The 25,031-nt window shown below is 42.4% G+C and overlaps 1 protein-coding gene across 2 annotated transcripts in view; it reads left to right on the top strand.

Moving 5' to 3' along the window:
• EFHC1 (EF-hand domain containing 1) overlaps positions 1-25,031 on the top strand; it is a 39,618-nt gene that overhangs the window by 6,457 nt on the left and 8,130 nt on the right. For both annotated transcript variants that reach the window (XM_027524824.1, XM_027524825.1), the window contains 7 exons: positions 1,038-1,325; positions 5,405-5,554; positions 6,694-6,886; positions 11,963-12,183; positions 15,996-16,136; positions 18,353-18,566; positions 18,899-19,046. In XM_027524824.1, coding sequence (XP_027380625.1) covers positions 1,038-1,325; positions 5,405-5,554; positions 6,694-6,886; positions 11,963-12,183; positions 15,996-16,136; positions 18,353-18,566; positions 18,899-19,046 — 1,355 coding nt within the window. The remainder of the gene's footprint in view (positions 1-1,037; positions 1,326-5,404; positions 5,555-6,693; positions 6,887-11,962; positions 12,184-15,995; positions 16,137-18,352; positions 18,567-18,898; positions 19,047-25,031) is intronic.

Here is a 25,031-nt window from a genome sequence, read left to right on the forward strand (position 1 = left end):
AGATGTTGTGATGGATGGTCAATTTGAGATTCATTCATATAAGTCTCTAAGAATGAATATGTCATTAATATATGTTTACAAGGCACCCCACTTCTAAAGAAATGGACTTGAGATTCGTTTTCATTTTGAAACCAAAAGTCGTCGTCTTGTCCAAATTTCTTATCCTTTTCACAAATTTGAAATGGAATTTTTGACATTGAAATAAGGCTAGTAGAGTTAAGTCTTTAAGGAACACATTAGTAAACTGTCTACCCCTATTTTGAGTATTTAGTTCAGAGGTCAGCAAGCTTTTTCTGTGAAGGGCCAAATAATAAATATTTGGTCTTGAGCTGCCATAATAAAATACAGACAGACAGGTGGCTTAAACAATAGAAATTAATTTTCCCACAGTTCTGGACGCTTCAAGTCCAAGATTGCTGTTGATTTGGTTTCTGGTGAAGGCTTTCTTCCTGCCTTTCAGGCAGCTGGCTTCGTGCTGTGTCCTCGTATGGCCTTTGCTCAGTGCGTGTGTGCTGAGAGGGAGGGAGAGAGCTCTCTTCCTCTTCTTAGAAGGCCACTAGTTCTGTTGGATTGGGGCTCTACCCTCAGGACTCATGTAATCTTACTTAGCTCCTTGGCACCTTATCTCCAAATATAGTCATGTTGAAGGTTAAATTTCCAACACTGCATATTGTGGAGGTGGGGACATAATTCAGTCCGTAGCAGCAGTCCAACTACTCAACTCTGCCCTTATCATGGGAAAGCAGCCATTAGCAATTATATGTTATGTTGTATAGTTCCCAATTGTTTTGAAATTTTGTTCTCCTTTTGATTTTGCGACCGTTTAAATGTATTAAAAACTGTTCTTAGTTGCAGGTTCTATAGAAATAGACAGCAGGGGTAGATTTGTCCCATGTTCATAGTTTGGCAGCCTCGGAATTACAAGGTGGGAATGATGAGTATTTGAACCTCCCTGAGTGATTCTTGGCGTGAGAAGAGACTTGTTATTTTTTGATGAGACACTAACACACCATTTCTCCCACCCTTCTGTATTACAGGTGCTTAAATTTGATGCCTATTTCCAAGAAGATGTTCCTATGTCAATTGAGGAACATTACAGGATCCGCCAAGTGCACATTTACTACTATCTAGAAGATGACAGCATGTCCGTCATAGAGCCTGTCGTGGAAAACTCTGGGATCCCTCAAGGAAAGTTAATCAAACGCCAGCGCCTCTCCAAGAATGACCGGGGAGACCACTACCATTGGAAAGACCTAAACCGAGGAATAAACATCACGATTTATGGCAAAACTTTCCGCATTGTTGACTGTGACAAGTTCACACAGGTATAGTATGTGTTTCGGGAAGTTTTGGTGTCTGAGGCATTGTTCTAATCTATGAGAGAATACATGTCACTTGTCAGGGTAAGAGGAGGGCACTGATTCTCTGTCCTGAGTGGATTAATATGTAGGTTAACTTGGCATTTGTATATGTCATATGTGGCATCATGGGCATCCCAGGTGGCACTAGTGGTAAGAGCCTGCCTGCCAATTCAGGAGATGTAAGAGATGCAGGTTCGATCCCTGGGTTGGAAAGATGCCCTGGAGGAGGGCACGGCAACCCACTCCAGAGTTCTTGCTTGGAGAATCCCAGGGACAGAGGAACGTGGCGGGCTACAATCTATAGAGTCTCACAGAGTCAGACGTGACTGAAGCGGCTTAGCACACATGTGCCATCACTGCATGGTGACATCATCTTTTTCATGATGACATTGGTACATATCCTAGATGGATATTTGAGTAATAAAGTTAAACTCCCATTGTGGCTGAATCATTTGGTTAGAAATCAGTTCACATGCCAGTTCAGACAGAGAGTAGTGGAGCTGGTACCCTTGAAGGGATAGAAATATGAAAGAGACCTTGGGCAATTTAGCTTAAGTCTGGATTTACAAAAATAGCACCATCTCTACTAGCAGATATGAGCCAAAAGTTTTTTGTGCGATTTGTATTTTTTTGGAACTCATACTTGCTGTATACTAGGGAAACTTGGTATCTAAAAAATTCCTGGAATAAAACCATTTTTAAAGAAAAACACATATTGGGAAAAATCTTTATTTCTCTATTTCATATGTAATGGATTTTTGACACCTTTAATTGTAGAGAGAGGAAAAAAAAGCAAAAGAGAGCACTTTCTTTAGCACAAAGTGTAGGTATTAGTAAATAATTGCAAATTTGCCTTAGCAAAGATACAGTTCCTAAATTTTTTATGCCTTTAATCCCATGTGACATAATGCCAAATGTAATTAAGTTTTACCATGCACTGAGCCCCTATGAGTTCACTCATTTATTATTTTTTTAATTAGTAATTTATTTAGCAAATACTTAATGCCTGCTGAATGCCAGGCACTGTTCTAGGTGCCAGGTATAAAGATTTGCCCTTATAGAACTTATTACATTCTGGTTGGAGGAAACAAATAATAAGCAAACCAATGTTTGTCAGATGCTGCAAAGAGCTATGGAAGGAACTAAAGAGGGGAAAGGGGTTGGAGTTGGAGGGGGTGCGGTGTGTGAAGGCTGGCCAGGGAAGGCCTCACTGATGAGATGTCTCAGGGGCAGGACCTCAGGGCAGTGAGAGAGGGTGCCATGGCATCCGTGCTGCCCTGAGAGCAGCCAAGAAAACCATAGAGAAGGTGGAGGTACCAGACCATCTCTGAGAGACCGTCCCCCTCAAATGGGTCTTGATATCTCTTTCTGGTTTTGAAGTCCATTTTATCATAGGTAGTTCCAGGATTGTGCCACCAATGAAAAATTATGAAGTGTTGTATGAATTTGAGGTATCACCATTGTTTTTACAGTCACATCTTTACAGTTTGAACATTTGCAAGTTGATCCCTGAGCTGTTGATCTAAGCCAGTTGTAGTCACTTCTCATTAATAATGGTAGTTATATGCAGTACAGTCTTCACAGACACTGAATTAACAAATACTGAACCATTGCTCCTACAAGAAATGCAGAGTTGGGTTCCTCCAAGCCTGTGGTCAATACACAGTCTTGTTCTGTGTGTTGTTCTGTTTACAGATTATTGTTGATTCATTAACATTGAGGTCTTGGCCAACAGCACTATAAGTCATGCCTGAATGAAGCTTAGCTGACACTTGTAATTTTTCCGTAAGGTACATCACATCTGCCTTTTCTTTTTTGTAGTAAAATGTAGGTAACATGAAATTCAGCACTTTAACCATTTTTAGATGTACTGAGTACTTATTGTTCGTCTTGTACTGAGAACATGAGACAGCACCGTAGCACTAAGGTTGGGGGCCACTTCAAACTGCAGAATCGCCTACAGAAAGCAAATAAGTGAGAAAAAGTGGCTGGCCCCAAATGGACTGAAAAGGACGTTCGAGGAAAAGGACTGAAACAGGCAGAACTTCCCAGTGTTCGACCTCAGCTGAGAGTGTGCATCAGACAACTCAGAATTCCCACTGCTCCATGCTCGGCTGAAAAGGACCACAAAGCTCCACAAGGGTTGATTAAGTTGATAAGGTTGAGCAGGTAAACAAATACAGAAATTTGTGGAAGCTGAAGTTCTCATGACTGATAGACAAGAGCTGAGTGTTTCAGGCATTGATGATTAGATTATGTTTTTAATAACTGATCTGTTAGAAGTTGGCTCCTATAATAGTCTGAAGTTTGTCCACATCTTACCTGATTTGATGGTTTTCACCCTGGCTAGACCTATGAGTGAATAAGAAAGGAAACTCTTTACAGTATGATTTGGACAAGGCACCGTCTCTGTTCACACACATCATCATCACCATCCATTCTCACCCCCTCCTCAGGGCTCTGCATAAATGGTCCCATAGACAGAGTGCGCTGAACGTGAGATTCCGGGCCCTAGGAACAGCAGGGAAGCAGCAGCGTTCCCAGACCTAACGGGGTCATCCAGGGTCCACAGGTTGTCTGGTGACCACGGGCACCTTCCTGGAGCATGGTGCCGGTAAGAGACTAGGCTTTGAACGCCTGTGTTGGCGGGCTGCACCTGGGCTTCGAGCGTCTGTGCAGAGACGTGGGGAGCCTTGCTCTTTTCAGGCCCACCAGCCTGTGTCTTAGTTTCCTGTCTGGGGGAATTCCCTCCCCCACTTGTCTCTTCTGCTCTCAAAGACACTCCCTTCTCTCTGCTCCTCCAGGGACACTTTAGAATAACCACTTCAAAGAGCTTAGGCTTTTTTCTAAGAGACAGGAAGAATAGTCAACTTCAGGAAGCTTCTACATTCCTGCCAAAACTTTAAATACTAAGATTACAAGCTAGTTAGCAGAACTGATACTAGAGCCCGTATATTCTGGCCCTGAATTCTGTACATTTTGTATGGAATTGTCCAAAAGCAAACCACACAATTCCCCAAAGAAACCCACGTTAATTTCCAGTTCCAGAATGTAAACAGATCCCAGGAAATCGTTTTTGAGTGTGTGTGTGTGCTTAACAAAAAAATTTGTTGTGCTTTTAAGAAGAATTGAGTTGTATTAAATATATAGTGACTTAAAATAATACATATTTGCTCATAATCAGCAAAGAAATTCAAGATCACATCGAGTTCAGATGGCTTTCTTTAACTTTTTCTAGTGAGATTTGAGCCCTTGATTCATCTTTCCTGTTTGATTGAAATATTTTTTGGTCTGAAATAACCAGTGGGTTTGCTTTCTTTTCCTTTTTTTTTTGTGGGAAGTGCTTAATCATATATTTGTTTTAATTGAGATGGAAAGCTGGGAATTTGATTTCAGCTTAACTTTCCCTCGTGCTGCTTGCCGCTATGTGCTCTATGATGAGCTCAGTCCCGTCCGACTCTCTGGGACCTATGGACTGTAGCCCACAAGGCTTCTCTTTCTGTGGAACTTTCCATGAAAGAATACTGGAGTGGGTTCCCATTTCCTACTCCAGGGGATCTTCCTGATGCAGGAATCGAACCTGCGTCTCTTGGGTCTTCTTTATTGGCAGGCGGATTCTTCACCACTGTGCCACCTGGGAACCCCAGCTTGGCCCCATACCCGACATGAAGTACATACTGTTCAGACTATGATTAGGTTCCCGATGTATAAGCATTATATAAGTGTGTATAAGCAATCCTAGTGTTTCCTCTGTTCCTGGGCACCTAAATCTAATTGATCTGAATTCATATTTGGAGCCAGTTACCTTGCCACCACGTCTTACATTTTTACTTAAGGTAATTATCAGTTATTGTCTGCATTACAGAATTGGGTCAGTCGGAGGCTTGGTACTGCTAAGACATGCTCAAGCTTTAAACTAATGGTTAATGTGGACAGTGGCTTAGAAATTCTTATTATATTAGTGTTTATTTTTATAGCATCACTTAGCACTTACTTTAAGAAGCTTCAAGAAGGATAATCATTATTAATTTTGAATTACGTAGGTATTTTTGGAAAGTCAAGGAATTGAGCTAAATCCCCCAGAGAAGATGGCACTTGATCCTTACACTGAACTCCGGAAACAGCCTCTCCGTAAATATGTAACCCCAACGGACTTTGATCAACTCAAGCAGTTTCTCACCTTTGACAAACAGGTAGGTGAGTGAGCTAGTAGGTTTGTTCCCAAAAGCGGCACTGCTTATTAGCAAGCTGTCTTGGTAGGTGTGTATTTTGAAACATTACATCTGTATTTTAACTGGTCAGGTACAGTGCTCTCTTTCTGGGGTTACAGGTACAGGAATCCCTAGGTTTCATATCAGAGATTCAAAGAAGATTGTGAAGTTAAGTCTTATGAGTTCCACCAAACTTCTCTCTTAAAGTAATTCCTGAGCACCATCTGCTCCCTAACTTTACATTTCCAGCCGCCCACTTCTTTTCCTAAACATGAATTAATCTCCAAGAATCCTTTGGGAAACCTTGAGTGAATTATATTGGGATGTTTCAAAGCTATTGCATGTATGTAGGTTTCTAATGTTAAAATAGTAATTTCAAAGCATTCCCATTGCAGATGCTTCCTTGTTAAATGTTATAATACATTGATGTTTGAGTACAGAATGTTCTGGGTATTTTCCAACTCTGTTCCAGCCTGTCTTCCCCCTTGTGAGCTGGTGTACAGAGCAGATCCGAGTCTTCTCTTCTCTGTACTAAAGGGAAAGAGAAAACAGCGAGATCACCCTCAGTGCTTCTCTGCTGCTGTTTCTCTCAGAAATGTAATTCTGTTTAGTATAGAAAATTTTACCTAGCACTACCAAATTCTTTTAAGAACATTCTTTAAACCAGTCATATGACTGTTACTCTTTTGTAAAGATTCTGTTTTTGAGATTGAAAGAACTAAAATACTGATTAATAAATGAAAATTCTTTCCATACTAATTATATACAAACCATTCACGTGTATCTTTATTAATTACGTATAAACCACTGAATGAAGGGCCCACTGCTCTTTTAATTCAGCTTTTCTTTCACTGACTAATATTTTGGATCAAAATGAATCCTTTCTCAGCACAAGCTTATAAGCCTATTACTTAATATTTTCCAGCTGTTGACATCTGGTTTATAATTTCAGATGTTTTTGTATCTTTGGTGAATACTTTTTTTTTAATAACCATCTGAGATTACTTCATAGTCTTTCTAGCTAATCTTTTCATCACTGATACATAAATGCCAAAGTAGCTAAGTTAAACTCTCCCTTTGTGGAATTTTTTCTTTAAGTCACTGCTTTGGGTTCCTCAAAGGTTCTTCGATTCTATGCCATCTGGGATGACACAGACAGCATGTTCGGTGAATGTCGGACCTACATCATTCATTACTATCTTATGGATGACACGGTGGAAATTCGAGAGGTCCACGAACGGAATGATGGGCGAGATCCCTTCCCCCTCCTGATGAACCGCCAGCGCATGCCCAAGGTTTTGGTGGAGAATGCAAGTATGTGTGATTCAATTTATCCTCTATTAATTGGGACCTTTCCTGGATCTCAGAGGAGTTACTCAATCATGTGATCATTCCCTTTACACTTGGGAGATGGCTGCTGTGTTCTGTAGGCTTTCCCATAACTTCCCTCCGTTACTGGCCCCTCAGTCCAAGCTTGTCTCTGAAATGATCTGGCAGAGATGATTGATACCCAGATCAAGGGAGCAGAACCAAAACAGCAGTGGGAGATTTATTTAAGTGTGGAAGGGCTTCTGAGCCATTTCATGTCAGGCTTTTAGTGCTTTTCTGAAACAGCCTTGTTTTCATTCAGAGGCACAGCTTACCATTTCCTTAGGTGTGCTTTGGACTTTGCTTCTCACCTCAACCACTTCCCAATCAATCAGGAAGTTTCTGTGTGGAATAACTTCAGGTGGTAAAGACACGTCTCTGGTTCGTAAAGGTGGATCCCCATTCTATCAGCCCCTGGTCTGTCTTTGCTGGTATAAAATAACCTTGTGAATTGGGGTAAGAATGCAAACAGAATGCAGCTGAGACTTGCTGTCTGTCACTACTTCTCTGGAATAAGTGAACTTGCTTTAGTTATTGACTTAAGAGTTTAAGAATTTTCTCTTGCAAGAGTGTCATCTTGGTCACATGTACTGACCAATGTTTGGATAGATGACAGAACTCTGTAAATACTTTCATTGTTTTTATCTTTTTTTAACTCTGTTTTTTGGAACTCAGAGATAAGAAATTCCAGGTATTGAGCCAAGAGGTTTGTCTCAGGTTATAAACAAATCGGCAGTCTGAAGGCTAAATCCAGCCCACCCACATGTATTGCTGGGTCTGCGGAGTGTGTTTTAAAAATGCAGAGTTGTTTAGGGGCAAGGAGGTAGAGATTTCCATCACTTGGAGAGTGAAAAGTCAAAATGTGGTGAAAATACACCTTGATAAATATGTAGTTGTTAGAAACAATAAACAAAATATACAAGAAAGCGAATGGGTGCATCTTAAATGCATACTGCTGTGTAGAAAAAAGAAAACAAGATGCATAGTGGAATACCGCTTACATAAAGTAAAACACAAAACGGTGTAAATAGTACATACAAAACCAGAAAGCAGTTCGTTAGAATGGTGGCCTGTGAGGCAGAGGAGAATGAGACTGGGGAAAGGGCGATAAAAATGGTCATCATTTTTAAATTAAGAGTTAACTTTAAAACCCTCTTATTTTAAGAAGTGAGAATAAGTGCTTTAACAGCTTCCATTCTCAAACAGCAATAACTGGATTGGCGCCCTTGTTCAGCTTAGTCCAGCTGCTGCCTGCTCCATTCTGCTTAGCTCTCATAGCACCCTCCTAGGGTTCCGTGACATTGGACTGTGTACTAAGTTTGGCCTTCCAGGTGCTTAAATGAGCTGAAATGCCTGCCATCTGGAGCTGACAAGCGTTAGAGTTATGACAGAGAGGCAGAATGGGAATGTATTCCGGGTAGCATGAAGAAGGGTCAGTAAACCTCATGAAGTCACTCTTAGGTTCCTTGTTTGTCTGCCTCATCAATGTGACCTATGTGTAAACTTTTCAACACGTAATCATCTGCTCCTATAACTTCCCAAATTCTAACAAAATTTCCATCAGAGGTAGATGGAGAGGTAGCCAGGTGACCTACGTATGGTCCCTTGAAAAGATAGGAGACATATGTTTTTGTGAAAGTTACAATTAGTCTTGTGGTAGCAGGACAGAAAAAGCTAAGCTCCCATCAACTAAATAATTTCTTTAACTGGAAAAAGAAATGGTGTTAAAGCATCTGATCGACTTCCAGAGGCCTTTATCTAGTGGGTAGTTCTTATTGAATTCAGTTAAACAAGAGTTAAATATCTGCTCCGAGAACCATGTCATGTGCTAAGTGCTGTGGAGGATAAGATAAAATTGCTCCAGACCTAGAATGCCTGTCCTTCAGGCACTTTCAGTGGCTGGGGAGACAAGTCATATACACATTCAGAGTGCTTAAACAGTAACACGGGTGCCCCAGGTGATCTGATTCCTGATTCGCGTGTCATGTAGACAGAGCTCAGAACAACGGGTGTGAGCTAGAAAGACCAAAGAAGCCTTTACAGGAGAGCCTTTACAGGGTTAGGTTAGTAAGACCTAACCCTTACTTGGAAAAATCTTATATACAGAAAGAAAATGATTCCAGAAGTAAAAATCTGAGATGTAAGAAGCAGTAAAGAAAGAAAATGGTAAAATGTAGGTGAATCTAAATAAACACTGACTATACCCGCTGAAGGCATAATGTTGAATTTAAAGTGAAAGTGAAAGTCGCTCAGTTGTGTCTGACTCTGCGACCCCATGGACTGGACAGTCTATGCAGTTTTCCAGGCCGGAATATTGGAGGTACAGCTCCCTCCTCCAGGAGATCTTCCCAACCCAGGGACTAAACCCAGGTCTCTTCCTTTGCAGGTGGATTCTGTACCAGCTGAGCCACCAGGATTGAATTTAAGGGCTTAAGAATATCAAGATAAAATTAAAGTCTATGACAATAATGATATTGGAGCAGTGTTAGGATTAAGAAAACAACAGGTTTTGAAAAGTGGGTATTTTTGTGGATTATTTATTTTCATCGAAATAGAATTAACTTACAATACTATGTTGGCTTCAGGTGATCTGATACTTGTATACATTACAGAGTGATCACCAGGATCTGTCTAGTTACCATCTGTCACCATACAGACTTATTACTGACTCTATCCCTATGCTGTACCTTACATCCCTGTGACTCATTTTACAGCTGAAGTTTGTATCTTTTAATCTTCCTCCTCAGTTTTACACTCATCCCATCACCCCGCTCCCCTCTGGCAACCACCAGTTAGTCCTCTGTATCTCTAAGTCTGTTCTTGTTAAGTTTATTCTTTTATTTTACTTTTTGTTGTTGTTGTTCAGTCACTGAGTCTTGTCCAACTCTTTGTGACTCCATGGACTGCAGCATGCCAGGCTCCCCTGTCCTTCACTGTCTCCTGGAGTTCTCAAACTCATGTCCATTGAGTCAGTAATACTGTCTAAACCTCTCATCCTCTGCCTCCCCTTCTCCTTTTAACCTTCAGTCTTTGCCAGCATCAGCGTCTTTTCCAATGAGTTGACTCTTTGCATCAGGTGGCCAAAGTTTTGGAGCTTCAGCTTCAGCATCAGTCCTTCCAGGGAGTATTCAGGGGTGATTTACTTTAGGATTGACTGGTTTGATTCCTTGCAGTGCAAGGAACTCTCAAGAGTTTCCTCTGGCACCACAGTTTGAAAGCATCAGTTCTTTGGTGCTTGGCCTTCTTTATGGTCCAGCTCTCAATAGCTTTGGCTTTATGCACCTTTGCTGTCTAGGTTTGTCATAACTTGCCCTCCAAGGAGCAAACATCTTTTAATTTTATGGCTTCAGTCACTGTCCACAGTGATTTTGGAGCCCAAGAAAATAAATCTGTTACTACTTCCCCATCCATTTGCTATGAAGTAATGGGACCAGATGCCATGATCTTAGTTTTTAGAGTGTTGAATTTTAAGCCAGCTTTTTCATTCACCTCTTTCACCCTCCTGAAGAGGCTCTTTAGTTCCTCTTCACTTTTGACCGTTAGAGTGATATTATCTGCGTATCTGAGGTTGTTGATATTTCTTCTGGCAGTCTTGATTCCAGCTTGCGATTCACCCAGTCTGGCATTTCACATGATGTACTCTACATATAAGTTAAATAAGCAGGGTTATAGTATTTAGCCTTGATGTATTCTTTCTCCAGTTTTGAACCAGTCAGTTTTTCCATGTCTACTTTTTAGATCCCACATGTAAGTGAAATCGTACAGTATTTGTCTTTCTCCAACTTAATTCACTTAGCCTAATAACTCTTTAGGTCTCGCCACGTTGTGGAAAATGGCAAGATTTCATTCTTTTTTATGGCTGAGTATATTCATTGTATGAATGGATAATGAAAGAGAAAGACAAATATGATATGATATCATTTATGTGTGGAATCTAAAATAAGACACAAGTGAACCTCTTTGTGAAATAGAAACAGACTCACAGACATAGTGAAGGCTGATTCTGTGTTTGGAAATCTGTTGATTTCCCCGGATGAACAGATTACTGGAACCATCCACACTGACTGTCCCTGCCTTCTGCCACAGGATCACATTGGCCTCACAGCATTGATCACAATTGCAATGAAACCGTTTTTTGTGTGTTTAGAGTCTGCCGCCCCAAACAGAGTGTTGCCTCCATCAAGCCAGGAATTTTATCCATATTATTAATTGTGGTCACTAATAATTTGTTTGTTGAGTGGATAAATGGGTGAAAGTGAAAGTCGCTCAGTCGTGTCCAGTTCTTTGGGACCCCATGGACTATAAAGTCCATGGAATTCTCCAGGCCAGGATACTGGAGTGCGTAGCCATTCTCTTCTCCAGGGGATCTTCCCAACCCAGGGATCAAACCCAGGTCTCCTGCTTTGCAGGTGGATTCTTTACCAGCTGAGCCACAGGGAAGCCCAAGAATACTGGAGCGGGTAGCCTATCCCTTCTCCAGTGAATCTTTCCGACTCAGGAATTGAAGTGGGTTCTTCTGCATTGCAGGCGGTTTCTTTACCAACTGAACTGTCAGGGAAGCCCCCAAATGGGTGGGCAGTTAAACTAAATGACTTGGATCCCCCCACCCTAGATCCAGTACTCTGTCTTTATAGAAGGATGTTTATTCTTTTCTCTTGTAATGATTCCTTCTAAGCCTTAATTCTGCTGAGATTAGTGACCCGTGGACAGAGGAGCCTGCCTGTCCATGGGGTTGCAAAGAGTCGGACACAACTGAGCGACTAACACACACCCAACAGGGATATCGGAAGCCTAATATGGGAGAGAGACTTTACAGAAACCATCTGGGCCATTATTTATGGGTCCCGTTCACAGATAGAAATACACAGGCCTGTGTTCTGCTGGGAGCGTGGAGGAGTCACTGACCCTCCATCAGAGCTGAAGCCCACACCTGCTCTGTTCTCAGGATTGCCCGGCTGTTGTGTGTCTATCTTCCCATCCTCATTCCTTTTTCTCTCTCCTCTTTCTGCTGTCTTTTGTTAGAGAACTTCCCTCGGTGCGTGCTGGAGATCTCCGATAAGGAGGTGTTGGAATGGTACACGGCCAAAGACTTCATCGTCGGGAAGCCGCTCACTATACTCGGGAGAACTTTCTTCATTTATGATTGTGATCCATTTACTCGGCAGTATTACCAAGAAAAATTTGGAATCTCCGATTTACCACGCATTGATATGAGCAAGAAGGAACCACCTCCTATGAAACAGGTAATGGAACTCTGGTTCTGAGGGTAGTGAGAGAGTTCATCTTCTGATAGAGGACTTTAAGGACAAAAAGGGCTCTTATATGAATACCCAATTAAAAATGGGCAAAACATATGAAATAGAGCAGTTCACAAAAGCAGAAATACAAATGGCTAATGAACATATGGAAAGACCCTCAACTCATCATCAAAGAAACAGAAATTAAAATACTGAGGTTTAGGACTTTTGATTTAAAAAGACTCAACAGCATCCCATGTTTGCCCTGATGTGATGAAATAAGCTTTTTCCCAGACTGCTAATAGGTGACCCAGTGAGGAAAGCTCTGAAAGACCGTTTGTTATCATTTTAACTTTTCCAAAATAAAAATATTACATATCTCTTGACCCAGAAAATCTGGTTTGGGGATTATAAAAAGATAGGTGTAAGGACCTGTATTGTAGCATTGTTTATAATAAGGTGTTAGAACATTGGCCGAATAAATTATAGTATATCCATCCATACAATTAGAAGACTGTAAGTCTCGTTAAAAAAAAAAGAGGAAGTCTGTGCATATTAGCATGAAAAAAATGTCCATAACATTTTTAAGGGAGTGTGAATACATGATGTGGCACTAATTTCTGTAGATTACTGTATACAACATCTGCTTCCGTCACTGAGGAAAAGACCTGGAGGAATGTTTCCCCAGATGATCTACAGTTGTTAGTTCTCCAGTGGGCAGAAGGGAGGGAAAGAGGGAAGTGGGAGATGACCAGGGACCTGTTTTTTATACTGTGTGGTTTTAATTTCACTTTCTATACCAAGCTGTATATTACCTTAATAACTTTTTAAATTTTTTCATTAAATTCCAGACCCCTAAGACATTTCTTTCTTTTTTTTTTTTATTTGCCTATTTATCAAACCTTTCACTTAAAAAGTGATTGGGAGCAAAAAACAAACAAAAAAAAACTAATTAATTGAAGATGTTGGAAGATGGTGTTCTTTAATTGCAGTTTTGCTGTCCTTAAAAATCAGGCAGAATCCCAGACTTCAGTTCTGTGCACCTCAGAGTCCACTGTGATCTGAGAGTAAGTTCATGGTGTCTTTAATGCAGCAATATAGTAATCTAGTAGACTTGGGCCTTCAGAATGGCTCAGCCACGTATTTTAGAGTTTGAAGTAACAACTGTGTGTTTTCAGAATTACACAGCCAATTTCAGAAGCATCTCACGTATCAAGGCCCACGTGTCATAGACCAAAGGCACTGTGCCATTACACCTGTCTAGGGGAAGAACAATTCACACAACCTCTGTGTGTGTTGCTCGTGTATAAAATAGTGTGTGAGCATCCATGGCCCTTCTTTATTCTGCTAGCATGTGTGTAAAATTATGTCAGCGGCTTCTTTTCAAAAGACAGTGATTGGAAGGATGGAATGATTGAGTTCCTCCAGCCTGGCCTCTGCTTTACCCACAACTCTTGGCCCGAGCTGCTTGCGTATCTGCTGAGTTACAAGGGTTCTGTGTCCTGTTTTATCCCCTGGACTTCTGCTAATGCTTAAACCACTTTTGCATCATTTCTTTACACGGCTCTCTCTCACCTCTCGCAACTTAGTGTAGGCCTTCTTTCTTCCAAGAAGCAAGTACCTTTAAGCTCTCCTCAGTCATTACCCCTTGGCCGTCTAAACTCTACAAGGTGAGTGGGGACACAGAGATGGGAGGCTAGCAGTTTCTAGAGGCACCAAGCCAGCGTCAAGCCAATGGGCAGGGACAGAGCCGGATATGAAGTGCGTATATTTGATTTGAGAATCGTGACCTTCAGATCAGGAGTAAGTCCACATGGATCCAGAGGCCACATGAGCTAGATCTCAGACTCAGTCCATCTGGAGACATGCTGGTAGGGAGGAGGAAGAAGCCAGGGCCAGGAGGGCCCATCTGCCATGGAGCCAGCCTCTGAACACGTTTAAAGGATGAGGGGCTCTCAGATTTTGTGTGTGTGTGTACATGTTAAAAAAAAAAAAAAAAAAAACCCTGGGCAGGAACTCTGGAGGGTGGGTCATTGGAACAGGGGTATCTATGAGTGGTGGTATCCACAGAGGAATAGCTCTAGTTTGGAACAGGACCCACGCAGCAGCTTGGCATATGATGGAGTATGGGAAGCACAGTACCAGGGCCGCAGGCGGAAGGGCTGATATCTAGAGAAGGCCTGCATCCCAAGAGGGGAAATGAGATTCGATTTGAGGGAAATAGGTGGAAACCTGTTAAAACACAAAAGGAATTTGGCAGGAAGGTGCTCAGAAGCTTACCTCCCTATTTCAAAACCCCTTAACCTCCCCTGCACCCCCCGACCAGGTTGCTCTCACTGTGTATTGGAATTAGATAGTGCCACTGCATTTCTGCTGCTTACAGGTAAGTTAGAGCTTAGCATGTGGGCAGTGCTATGGGCAGCTTAGCATGAGGGACTTTCAAAGTTGCTCTGTCCATGGCAACTTATGTATTCACTGCCTACTGGTTTCGCATATGGGACAAATTAGTCATTGTCCACTTAGTGGATCCGCTAATCACACTTTCCTGGTGGCTCAGACAGTAAAACCATCTGCCTACAATGTGGTAGACCTGGGTTCGATCCCTGGGTTGGGAAGATCCCCTGGAGAAGAAAATGGCAACCCATTCCAGTATTCTTTCCTGGAAAATCCCATGGACAGAGGAGCCTGGCAGGCTACAGTCCGTGGGATCACAAAGAGTCGGACACGACTGAGTGACTTCACTTAACTTAGTCACATTCCAGCCATGCAGATCATATTAATCACATACAGCCCAGGGGTGGGTGAAGGATCAATGTTCTAAGCACTTCACCTTGAATGAACATAACAGAGTCCATGGTTTTTGAGGGAGTCCCTATTATAGATGGATCAGGGCTCATACAGACTAATTTGTTAAACTTGCTGGATACAATATGTTTGAAGATTTGGGGAAGGTGTCTACAGGTGAAAGCATGGTACGAGCAAGTTTGCTGAGAAAGCAGTGCAAAAAGGAGTCAGAGAAAAAGAATTCAGCTGAAGTCTGCCTGGCATTGATGAGAGGGAGGAAACCTCTGAATTATTAATACTTAAGTTTTTGACAAATCCCAGCATCCTGTAGTGGTACCTTCAGCCCTTTATGGAACCTAAGTTCACGACAAACATAAGTTCACCCTGTACTTCCACACTTACCGAATAATCTTTGCATCTGGAATTCAGTTCCATGAGTTTACTTCTTCACCAGGAAAGGGGAGTCTTGGGTGGACAGTGGGGGGGTCTGAGTTCTCAGTAAAGTATGACTGTCATTACTATGAGGCAATAATCAAGAAATAAAAATATCAGAAGTATGGAGGTTAACAGGAAAAAAAGGAGCATGAACCAAGCCCTGACACCTCCACCCCACCCCAGCTCCAACACACAAGAAAATGGTTTCCAGATCTGCCAGGCGGAGACCTACACCCCAGAACAAAGAATTCACAGGCCCCTGGGCTTTCCATGCTGCAAGTCCATGAGAACCAGGGCTGGGGAGCAGGGCAGGGCTCTGCCATGGCGGTAAGGGTCAGTGGACGTCAGCGATGTCTCAGCCCAGTCTGGAGGGTTATTCTGTAGCATCATGAGTCACTTGTGTGAGCAGTGATCAAGGGCGTAAAGTCTATAAAGAAGAACGGAATATGTGATATGTTGTTCTTTCCGATTGCATTTGAATATGTAGAAATTACTTTTAAATATTTTCCAGACTTTAAAAAGAAACTTACAGTTACCTTTAATGAAATTTTAAAAACAAGCAGCATCTGCTTTATTTCTTGCTTCCTTTTTTTCTTCAGGAGTTGCCTCCCTATAATGGTTTTGGCCTAATTGAAGACTCTGCTCAAAACTGCTTTGCTCTCATCCCAAAAGCTCCCCCAAAAGATGTTATTAAAATGCTGATGAACGAGAACAAGGTGCTTCGTTTTTTGGCCACACTGGTGAGGACAGTGTTTGTATCCTGAGGTTCTGCTGTGTCTCAGTGCTGTGCACGGTTGTCCGTTTTGTCTGTAAGCTAGAGAGTAACAGCTGTCGGAGTCATGTTGAACTCTAGCCTTCAGGCAGGGTGGACGGCATTAAGCATGGTGCTCCCGAACCAAGACCTAGCTCAAGTCCTATCTGCCTTCAGAATCTCTCTGAAATCATTAATCTCTCCTCGCTAGCCCTCACATCTTGACCGACTTTTTGGCCTTTTTTATTAAGCAGTGAAAGCCTTGACTTATATTCAAAGTATCTGTCTCTCTGTGTGCCTTTCCAGTGAACTGTCATTTCCTTGACAGTAGGGACCATGTCTTTTATATTCATTAAATGTAACAAATAGAATCGTACTAACTTAATAGGTAACTTTGGGAGGTCATATGTTTAGTGGCTAAGAGGTTTGGAAAGAGACAAATTTAGATCCTGAATGTTCCACTCAGTGGCTGAATTGCCTGAAGCAAATTACTGATAAGAATTCAAAGGATAATGTCTCTAAAAATAGAAAAAAAAAAAAAACAGAAATAGAAATATAAGTGTTTTATTTAGAAATGTAGACATAAATAGCAGAAATTGACATGTTACTCTGGCAATAGACATGTGTTTGAAAAATGAGAACATAGTTAACTGATACATTTTTTGAAATGTTGAACAAAGCTTTGAAATGAGAGTTCTAGCAAATTCTAGGCCAATTAGAACACTTCACATTGTAAGAATTCTGGTAAGGCAGAAACCAACATGACGTAAAGCAATTTTCCTCTGATTAAAAAATAAAATAAAAGAATTCTGATTAATGAAGGTTTTGCATTGTTGCTAAGTTCTTTGAGTTACTATTAAAGTTCAGTAGGTTTGTTGAATTATAACATAGTAATTGTGAATTCCTTGAGGGCAGGGGTAGTGTCTCTTTAGACTTTGTAGGCACTCAATAATTATTGGTTGAGTTGGTAAATGAATTTATTTACACATACACTGTCCATGAGTCAGGCAATATAATGTTTTACTCATTTTATGTTTTGAAATATAAGAATCACAGAGGTTAATTGGTGTGTCCCAGGTCTTACTGCTTAGACAGAGGCAGAACTGGAACTCAACCTAATGAAAACTCTCAAGTTGAAAAGATACATGCACCCCAGTATTCACAGAAGTACTGTTTAAAATAACCAAGACATGGAAGCAGCCTAAATGTCCATCACCAGAGGAATGGATATAAAGAAGCTGTGTGGAAGGGGGTGTGTGTGTGTGTGTAATGGAATATTACTCAGCCATAAGAAAACTATGGAATAATTTGCAGCAACATGGATTGACCTAGAGATTATCATATAGTAGAATTTCAATGAACAAGCCTGGAAGAGAAGAGTGAAGTAGAAAATTAGCATTATGCACACCCCACAGTAAATTTGTTGCTGACCAGATCCATCAACAGATGCTAAAATTAGTGGGAAAATCTTTGGGGAAAAACACGATTTTCATAGTTTGCAAGTAGACAAGATCTCCATAGTTTGCAAGTATCTCCCTCAAGATATTTATTAACTGCAAAGGGAAAGATGGTGACTTCCTAGGAGAGAAACCTACCAGGCATCTTCTTAACCAGGTGATCAAGGTCAGCGTCACCAATAAAAAGACGTTTTGACATCATGGACTCCTTGATACGCACAGAAAAGGATCTTCATATATTTTCCTCCCCTTTAAAATTTTCTTTTTAAAATTATGTATAGAAATGGATTTGTGTAAAGCCATAGACTTTGCGTAATTACTTTAGTGTCCTTGAAGCTGAACATAATGTCAGCTAAGAGGTTTCAGACTAGCCACCTTTGGATAGAATATAGCCCATATGTTATCTCTGGCCTGCCTGGTGCTTTTAAAGAGTTGAAGTCAACATGTTAAAGTCAGGGATTTAATATAGTAATCCATATTTCTATCTTCTCCTGAAAAACTGGAAGATCTAACAACATTGGGCCTGCATTCATTCCCACAGGCAGCAGTCAACTGGTGTGAGTTGGGGCAGCTTCCCTTAGGTGAGGTGTACCCTGTCCAGGCCTCCAGAGTCACCCCATACTGTTCATTCATATTATATTCCATATGTTAGGTTTATATTGTACCCTAGTCCCTGTAGGTGTTTTAGTTGGCGGCATCTGCACAGATCGTGTATCTTCATAATGTCCTCTTTTCTTCACCTTTCCAGGAATCCCCCTTCCCAGAAGACAAGGGCCGCCGGTTTGTCTTGTCTTATTTTCTAGCCACTGACATGATCAGTATCTTTGAGCCTCCTGTTCGAAATTCTGGTATCATTGGGGGCAAGTATCTCGGCAGAACTAAAGTTGTCAAACCAGGTTCCTCGGTGGAAAACCCTGTCTACTATGGCCCCAGTGACTTCTTCATTGGTGCTGTGATTGAGGGTAGGTCTCAGCAGAGTTCAGGCTTTCCTACTGGCTTTGTTGGGGATTTAACTGAGTGAACACTTGTAGGAGGCATTAGTCTGCAGTCCAGAAGTACATGTGGTTCAGTGTCGTAATGTCCTCCTTTATCAATTAAACTGTAAATTGGTTGCATTTGTTGGCTGTAGATGGAGACTTGGAGCTCCCTAAGCGCTGAGCAAACTAGTACACATTAGTTTGGAGAGCTATGTGAGGTTCATTAGTCTAGCTCACAAATACATGTCTGTGAATTTTTACTCTTGGTTGCCTGATAAAAACATAACCAAGCTAATGTATTTCTACCTTCTCCCCAGTGTTTGGCCACCGGTTCGTCATCCTTGACACAGACGACTATGTTTTAAAATACATGGAGAGCAACGCTGCCCAGTATTCACCAGAAGCACTCCTGTCGATTCAGAACCACATTCGAAAGCAAGAGGCTCCCGCACCAGAATTGGATGGGTATGTCTGACCATCTGAGATCCATTTTGGCTTTGGCACAGTGAGATATTCAGGAAACAGTTCTTAACAAAATGAATGGGTAATCACATTTTAGCTTTTCAAATTTCCCTCACCAATGGAAATTCTTATACACAGGTGGTGGTGGTGGTTTAGTTACTAAGTCGTGTCTTACTCTTTTATGACCCCATGAACTATAGCCCGCCAGGCTCCTCTGTCTATGGGATTTCCCAGGCAAGAATACTGGAGTGGGTTGCCATTTCCTTCTACAGGGGATCTTCCTGACCCAGAGATGGAACCCATGTTTCCTGCTTGGCAGGTGGTCTACACAGGTTACCTGGGTTTAATATAATAACTTGGGTTTCCTTGGTGCCTCAGTGGTAAAGAATCTTGCCTACCAATGCAGGAGACACCGGTTCAGTTTCTGGGTTGGGAAGATCCCCTGGAGAAGGAAAAGGCAACCCACTCCAGTATTAATGCCTGGAAAATCTCATGGACAGAGGAGCCTGGTGGGCTGCAGTCTGTTTTGGGACTCAAAGAGTCAGACATGACTTAGTGACTAAACAACAATGATTAAGACAGTGGCTATAGGGGAGATGAGAGGAGGAGGCGGTACGGAGGATGAATGTTTCTGACCTGAGCAGTTGGAAAGGAGGAGTTGCCACCAACTGGGATGGAGACATATATTGCAGGTAGAGGAGGCTTTTTTGGAGGTGGTGGGGTGGTGGGGATGTTTCAGTTTTGGACATACTAGGGTTTAAGATACCTTTCGATATTCAAGTAGAGTGATCAAGCAGGTGGTTGGACATATAAATCTGGAGTTCAGGTGAGAGGCCTATGCTGTGGGAGTTGTGGGCATATAAATGATATTTTAAGCCCCGAGACTGGGTGAAATCTCTGAGGTAGTCGTTATAGACAGAAGAAAGAATAGCTCCAAGTATTGCACTCTGGAGTCCTCCAGCAGTAAGAGTTGGGAAGAGAAACCGGAGAACAGCTAGTGAGGCTGGAAGAAAGCTAGGCAGGTGTGTCCTGGAATCCAGGGGGAGGGTCCCGGCGTCCCCTTTTGCCCAGAAGTTTATAGTGGCATTATAAATGTGACCACACAGACAATCTTTGTGCCAATGGGAAAATTCACTTTTGTTCTGCAACTTCAAAAACTTTTTGTCAAAACATGAAAAACTCTGATGGTTACAAATGTATAGAGAGATTAAAAAATAGTAAACTTGATTTTTATTTAGTCCACTGTAATTTTAAGACATTGCCAATGCTGAGGATTAAAAATGTTTCATTTTCTTGTAAAAAACAATTAAGAGTAGTTGGGACAGTGCTTGCCTTCCTGTTCTCACACAATGCGAGTATCTTTTCTGTGCCTCCACAAATCATCAGATTCCTTTCCAAGTTTGAATCAACTTCCAATGTTTTCTTATTTTCGCTTTTAGTGTTGTGATTATATCCTAGAGTTCCTTTAATGACAGTGAAGTATCTCAGAGTCCTTTTAATGTGAAGTTTTTGAGCTTCCCAGGTGGCTCAGATGGTAAAGAACCCGGCAGCACGTGGGAGACCTGGGTTCGATCCCTGGGTTGGGAAGATCCCCTGGAGGAGGGAACAGCATCCCACTCCAGTGTTCTTCCCTGGAGAATTCTATGGACAGAGAAGCCTGGCAGGCTGCAGTCCATGGGGTCACAGAGAGTCGGACACGGCTGAGTGACTTTGGCTTCACGTCTTGCTGGCGTCTGGGATATCGTGATCCTTTTTGTCCCGATCATTTCCTCCTTTTGGGTCAGTGCGCCGGCCTTTGCTGGGGTCCTCTGGCTGCACGTCGAGTCTGTCAAACGGCAGCGGTGTCCGCGTTCCCAGTCAGCTGGTTCTTCTCTAACTCCGCTGTGTTGGACCTGAATTCTCCTTTCTAGCTCTATCGCTTTTGGTTTTTCTGCTGCACTCTCATCTTTGCTGTCAGAGTTCTTTCTTTCATCGTCCATTTTTGCAAACTGTCACTTGAGTTTATCCTTTAGAGAAAAGGAGGCAATGCAGCTACACGCTTTGCTATCTGTGTGTGGCTTCAAAAACACATGCCTGGTTACTAGTTACTGACAGATTTCGAAGAGAGGATATGCTTGTCATTGATTATGACACACATCTGCTATTTATACAGTGACTTGTGGGCTAGAAATCTCACAGTGGGTTTTCACTTTAGGCAGTAATTCACAGTTAATGAACTGTGGTAACTGAAAGTCGAACCATGTTGTTGAAGGACTGGGTTATTTAACCAGTGAACTGTGGTAACTGAAGTTCATGCATATCTGAGCCATGTGAAGTCGTAATTGTCTGCACATCAACGAAGACAGTGATTCGCTGTCTCAGGTGAGGATTTAGCAACAAGTAGGGGGTACTGGAAGAAGCACAAGCTGGAATCAAGATTGCCGGGAGAAATACCAATAACCTCAGATATGCAGATGACACCACCCTTATGGCAGAAAGTGAAGAGGAACTAAAAAGCCTCTTGATGAAAGTGAAAGAGGAAGGTGAAAAAGTTGGCTTAAAGCTCAACATTCAGAAAACCTAGATCATGGCATCTAGTCCTATCACTTTATAGGAAATAGATGGGGAAACAGTGGAAACAGTGTCATACTCTATTTTTTTGGGCTCCAAAATCACTGCAGATGGTGATTGCAGCCATGAAATTAAAAGACGCTTACTCCTTGGAAGGAAAGTTATGACCAACCTAGATAGCATATTCAAAAGCAGAGACATTACTTTGCCAACAAAGGTCCGTCTAGTCGAGGCTATGATTTTTCCAGTGGTCATGTATGGATGTGAGAGTCGGACTGTGAAGAACGCTGAGCGTGGAAGAATTGATGCTTTTGAACTGTGGTGTTGGAGAAGACTCTTGAGAGTCCCTTGGACTGCAAGGAGATCCAACCAGTCCATTCTAAAGATCAGTCCTGAGTGTTCTTTGGAAGGACTGATGCTAAAGCTGAAACTCCAGTACTTTGGCCACCTCATGTGAAGAGTTGACTCATTGGAAAAGACTCTGATGCTGGGAGGGATTGGGGGAAGGAGGAGAAGGGGACGACGAGGATGAGATGGCTGGATGGCATCACCGACTCGATCAACGTGAGTCTGAGTGAACTCCGGGAGTTGGTGATGGACAGGGAGGCCTGGCGTGCTGTGATTCATGGGGTCGCAAAGAGTTGGACACGACTGAATGACTGAACTGAACTGAACTGAGGGGGTACTGGGGACCTCAGTGAGGACTTCCACTGGAATGGGGCGGGGGTGGGCTTAAGAGATGGGAGGAGAGGAAGTTGAGGAAGTTGGTGCAAAGGGGAATAGGGAGATGGGGAGTAGCTGGCAGAGGAAATGGAATAGAGGGCTTTTTGTTTTGTTTGTAAGAATAAAGGGCAGCAAGTTTGTATGTAAATGGGAATAATTCTGTAGGGAAGGAAGCATTGATAAATCTGTGAGAGAGGGGAGATTTCTGGTGTCTGTGAGAGACCCAGGGGGAGGAACTGGCTTTAGACGGAAGCATTGGTCATCCATCTCGGGCAGTGGTTCACCAATGTTCACATTTAGGAATGTTCACATTCAGAGGTCAGAGAGCAGCTCTGACCTCACAGACTTCCATGAGGGTCTCGAGAAGCTCCCAGGGTCTCTGGATTACTCTCTGAAACCATAATGTGTGTGCCAGGCAGGAAGGCAGGGTGTGTGGGTGCAGGTGCTTGCAGGTTGGTTGAGGGGTCAACACGTGGTTGAGGGGTCCTTCTCATTGTTTCGCTGTTTTCACTATAGCAGTGCAGCAGGAAGAATGCAGATGTGGAGACGTTGGAGGTTCCGGGAGGAGAAGTTGGGAAATGTTCTGTTGACTCTACAAATAAATAAAATGAATATAAAAATAAAGTGAAAATAAATACATACCATCATTTTACCTGCTGCTAAGAAAGAAAGACTGTCAGTTGTAATTGAGACTCACCATCAATTTTAAAATGCATCCTGATTCAGAGATGTGAAAAATATGAAGGAAAATAAGTTTCTTTGGCTGGTGAAACATGGCAGCCATCTAGGAGAGTGGGAGGCAGATGGCACGAGGGCCATAGTTTGGTGGCTGGGCACCAGGAAGGGCCAGGTTGAGATTCATGGCACACATTTAACTTGAGTACTTCTCAAAAGCTTCTTTCTGTAATTTCCCCATGTCTCTGCAAATACCAGGAACACTGGAAAGCTTCTTGCTTTGGCATACTACAGGTGGGCTGTTTTCTCCCCCTTTATTTAGTAATGAGGAAAAGATAGTATTAGGACACTTAGAGTAAGATACGAATAAAAATAAATTTAAGTTCTGGGTTAATAGATCCATGGCTATCCTCGTTCTGACCCTCACTTTCGTTCTCTTCTCTTGTGATGAGTCAGGGATAAATGAAAGAAAACGCTCAAAGGTGCTATGAACCCAGAGGTCTCGCCCTCTGTATCTTACAGCCTTACTTCTCTTGGCTTCTGACTCACCCATCTGGTAAAGAATCCCGCTCTAAGGAAACACAAACCCTGTATTTGATCATTGGAAAGAATAATGAAAAGGGATCCTGAGTACTTGTCATGCCCAAGAACTTTTTATGTCCAGTGTTGGCTCCTGCTGCTGCTGCTAAGTCACGTCAATCGTGTCCAACTCTATGCGACCCCATAGATGGCAGCCCACCAGGCTCCCATCCCTGGGATTCTCCAGGCAAAAATACTGGAGTGGGTTGCCATTTCCTTCTCCAGTGCATGAAAGTGAAAAGTGAAAGTGAAGTCGCTCAGTCGTGTTCGACTCTTCGAGACCCCATGGACTGCAGCCTACCAGGCTCCTCTGTCCATGGGATTTCCCAGGCAAGAGGTGTTGGCTACTGGATGATGAAATTTGGAGTTAGCCATCTTCTTTCTCTGAGCCATAAAATTAAAACAGTGCCCACGTGATTGGAGTATTGACTTCATCTGAAATTCTTTTCAGGCTTAGGTCCCTGTACTGGCAGGTGGATTCTTTACTACTGAGCCACCAGGGAAGCCGTCCATATTCACTCTGCAGTTGGTCTCAGGTAGATCCAGTGTGAGTGGCTTCCATTTTCCTACTCTTTGCCTTGGAATGTTTCTTTACTGAGCTCTTTACCTTCTTGTCACAGCTAAGTAGCTCCCATTTCTCTAAATTCTTTTGTGTCTGTCACCGCCTCCTTTCTGACTGTGCTGGTATCCAAATAACTCTCCAGAAGTTGTTTCTTGAGGTCACTGATTGTTTTCAGATCTAACGGTCTCTTGTCATTTATTCATTAATTCAGTGATATTGGAGCTTGCACCACATGCCGGGCCTTAATAAACACTCAAGGCAGCCAGATGAGAGAATAGGAGCTCGTTGTCTAGGGCAGCGGTTGGCAGACGCTTTTGGAAAGAGGAGTAAATAATTCAGGTGTGTAAGCCACACCAGCATCTCTGTTGTAAACTACTCAGCTCTGCCTTTGTGGGGTGAAAGCAGCCGTGCATAGTGTGTAAACGAATAGGTGTGACTGGGTTTCACTTAAACTCTATGTAGAAACACAGGCTGCCCACTGGCTTTGGCCTTTGAGCCAGCCCTGCTGGTCCAGCCTTTTGATCTGCAGATAATGTACACTGATTTTTACCACAGTGCCTTCTGACTCATCTGCCCGCCACCATTCTCTTCTTTAACCCATTGCACCGAGTTACCAGGCCGCGAATTATCACACAAAGTCATGCTGGCACTTGACTCCAAATTCATCATACTACTTCTCCTCTGCCCGTTGTATTGAAGTGTCATTGACAGAACTGTGTTAAGTGTACAATGTGATGATTTGATATACATGTGATTGTGATGTGATTACCACAACCTAGTTAGTTAACACATTCATCATTTCACATTGTTTGTTGTTCAGTCACTCAGTCATGTCCAACTCTTTGTGACCCCATGGACCGCACACGCCAGGCTCCCCTGCCCTTCACCGTCTGCCGGAG

The sequence above is a fragment of the Bos indicus x Bos taurus genome, chromosome 23 (assembly GCF_003369695.1).
Source record: "Bos indicus x Bos taurus breed Angus x Brahman F1 hybrid chromosome 23, Bos_hybrid_MaternalHap_v2.0, whole genome shotgun sequence".
Taxonomy (NCBI): domain Eukaryota; kingdom Metazoa; phylum Chordata; class Mammalia; order Artiodactyla; family Bovidae; genus Bos; species Bos indicus x Bos taurus.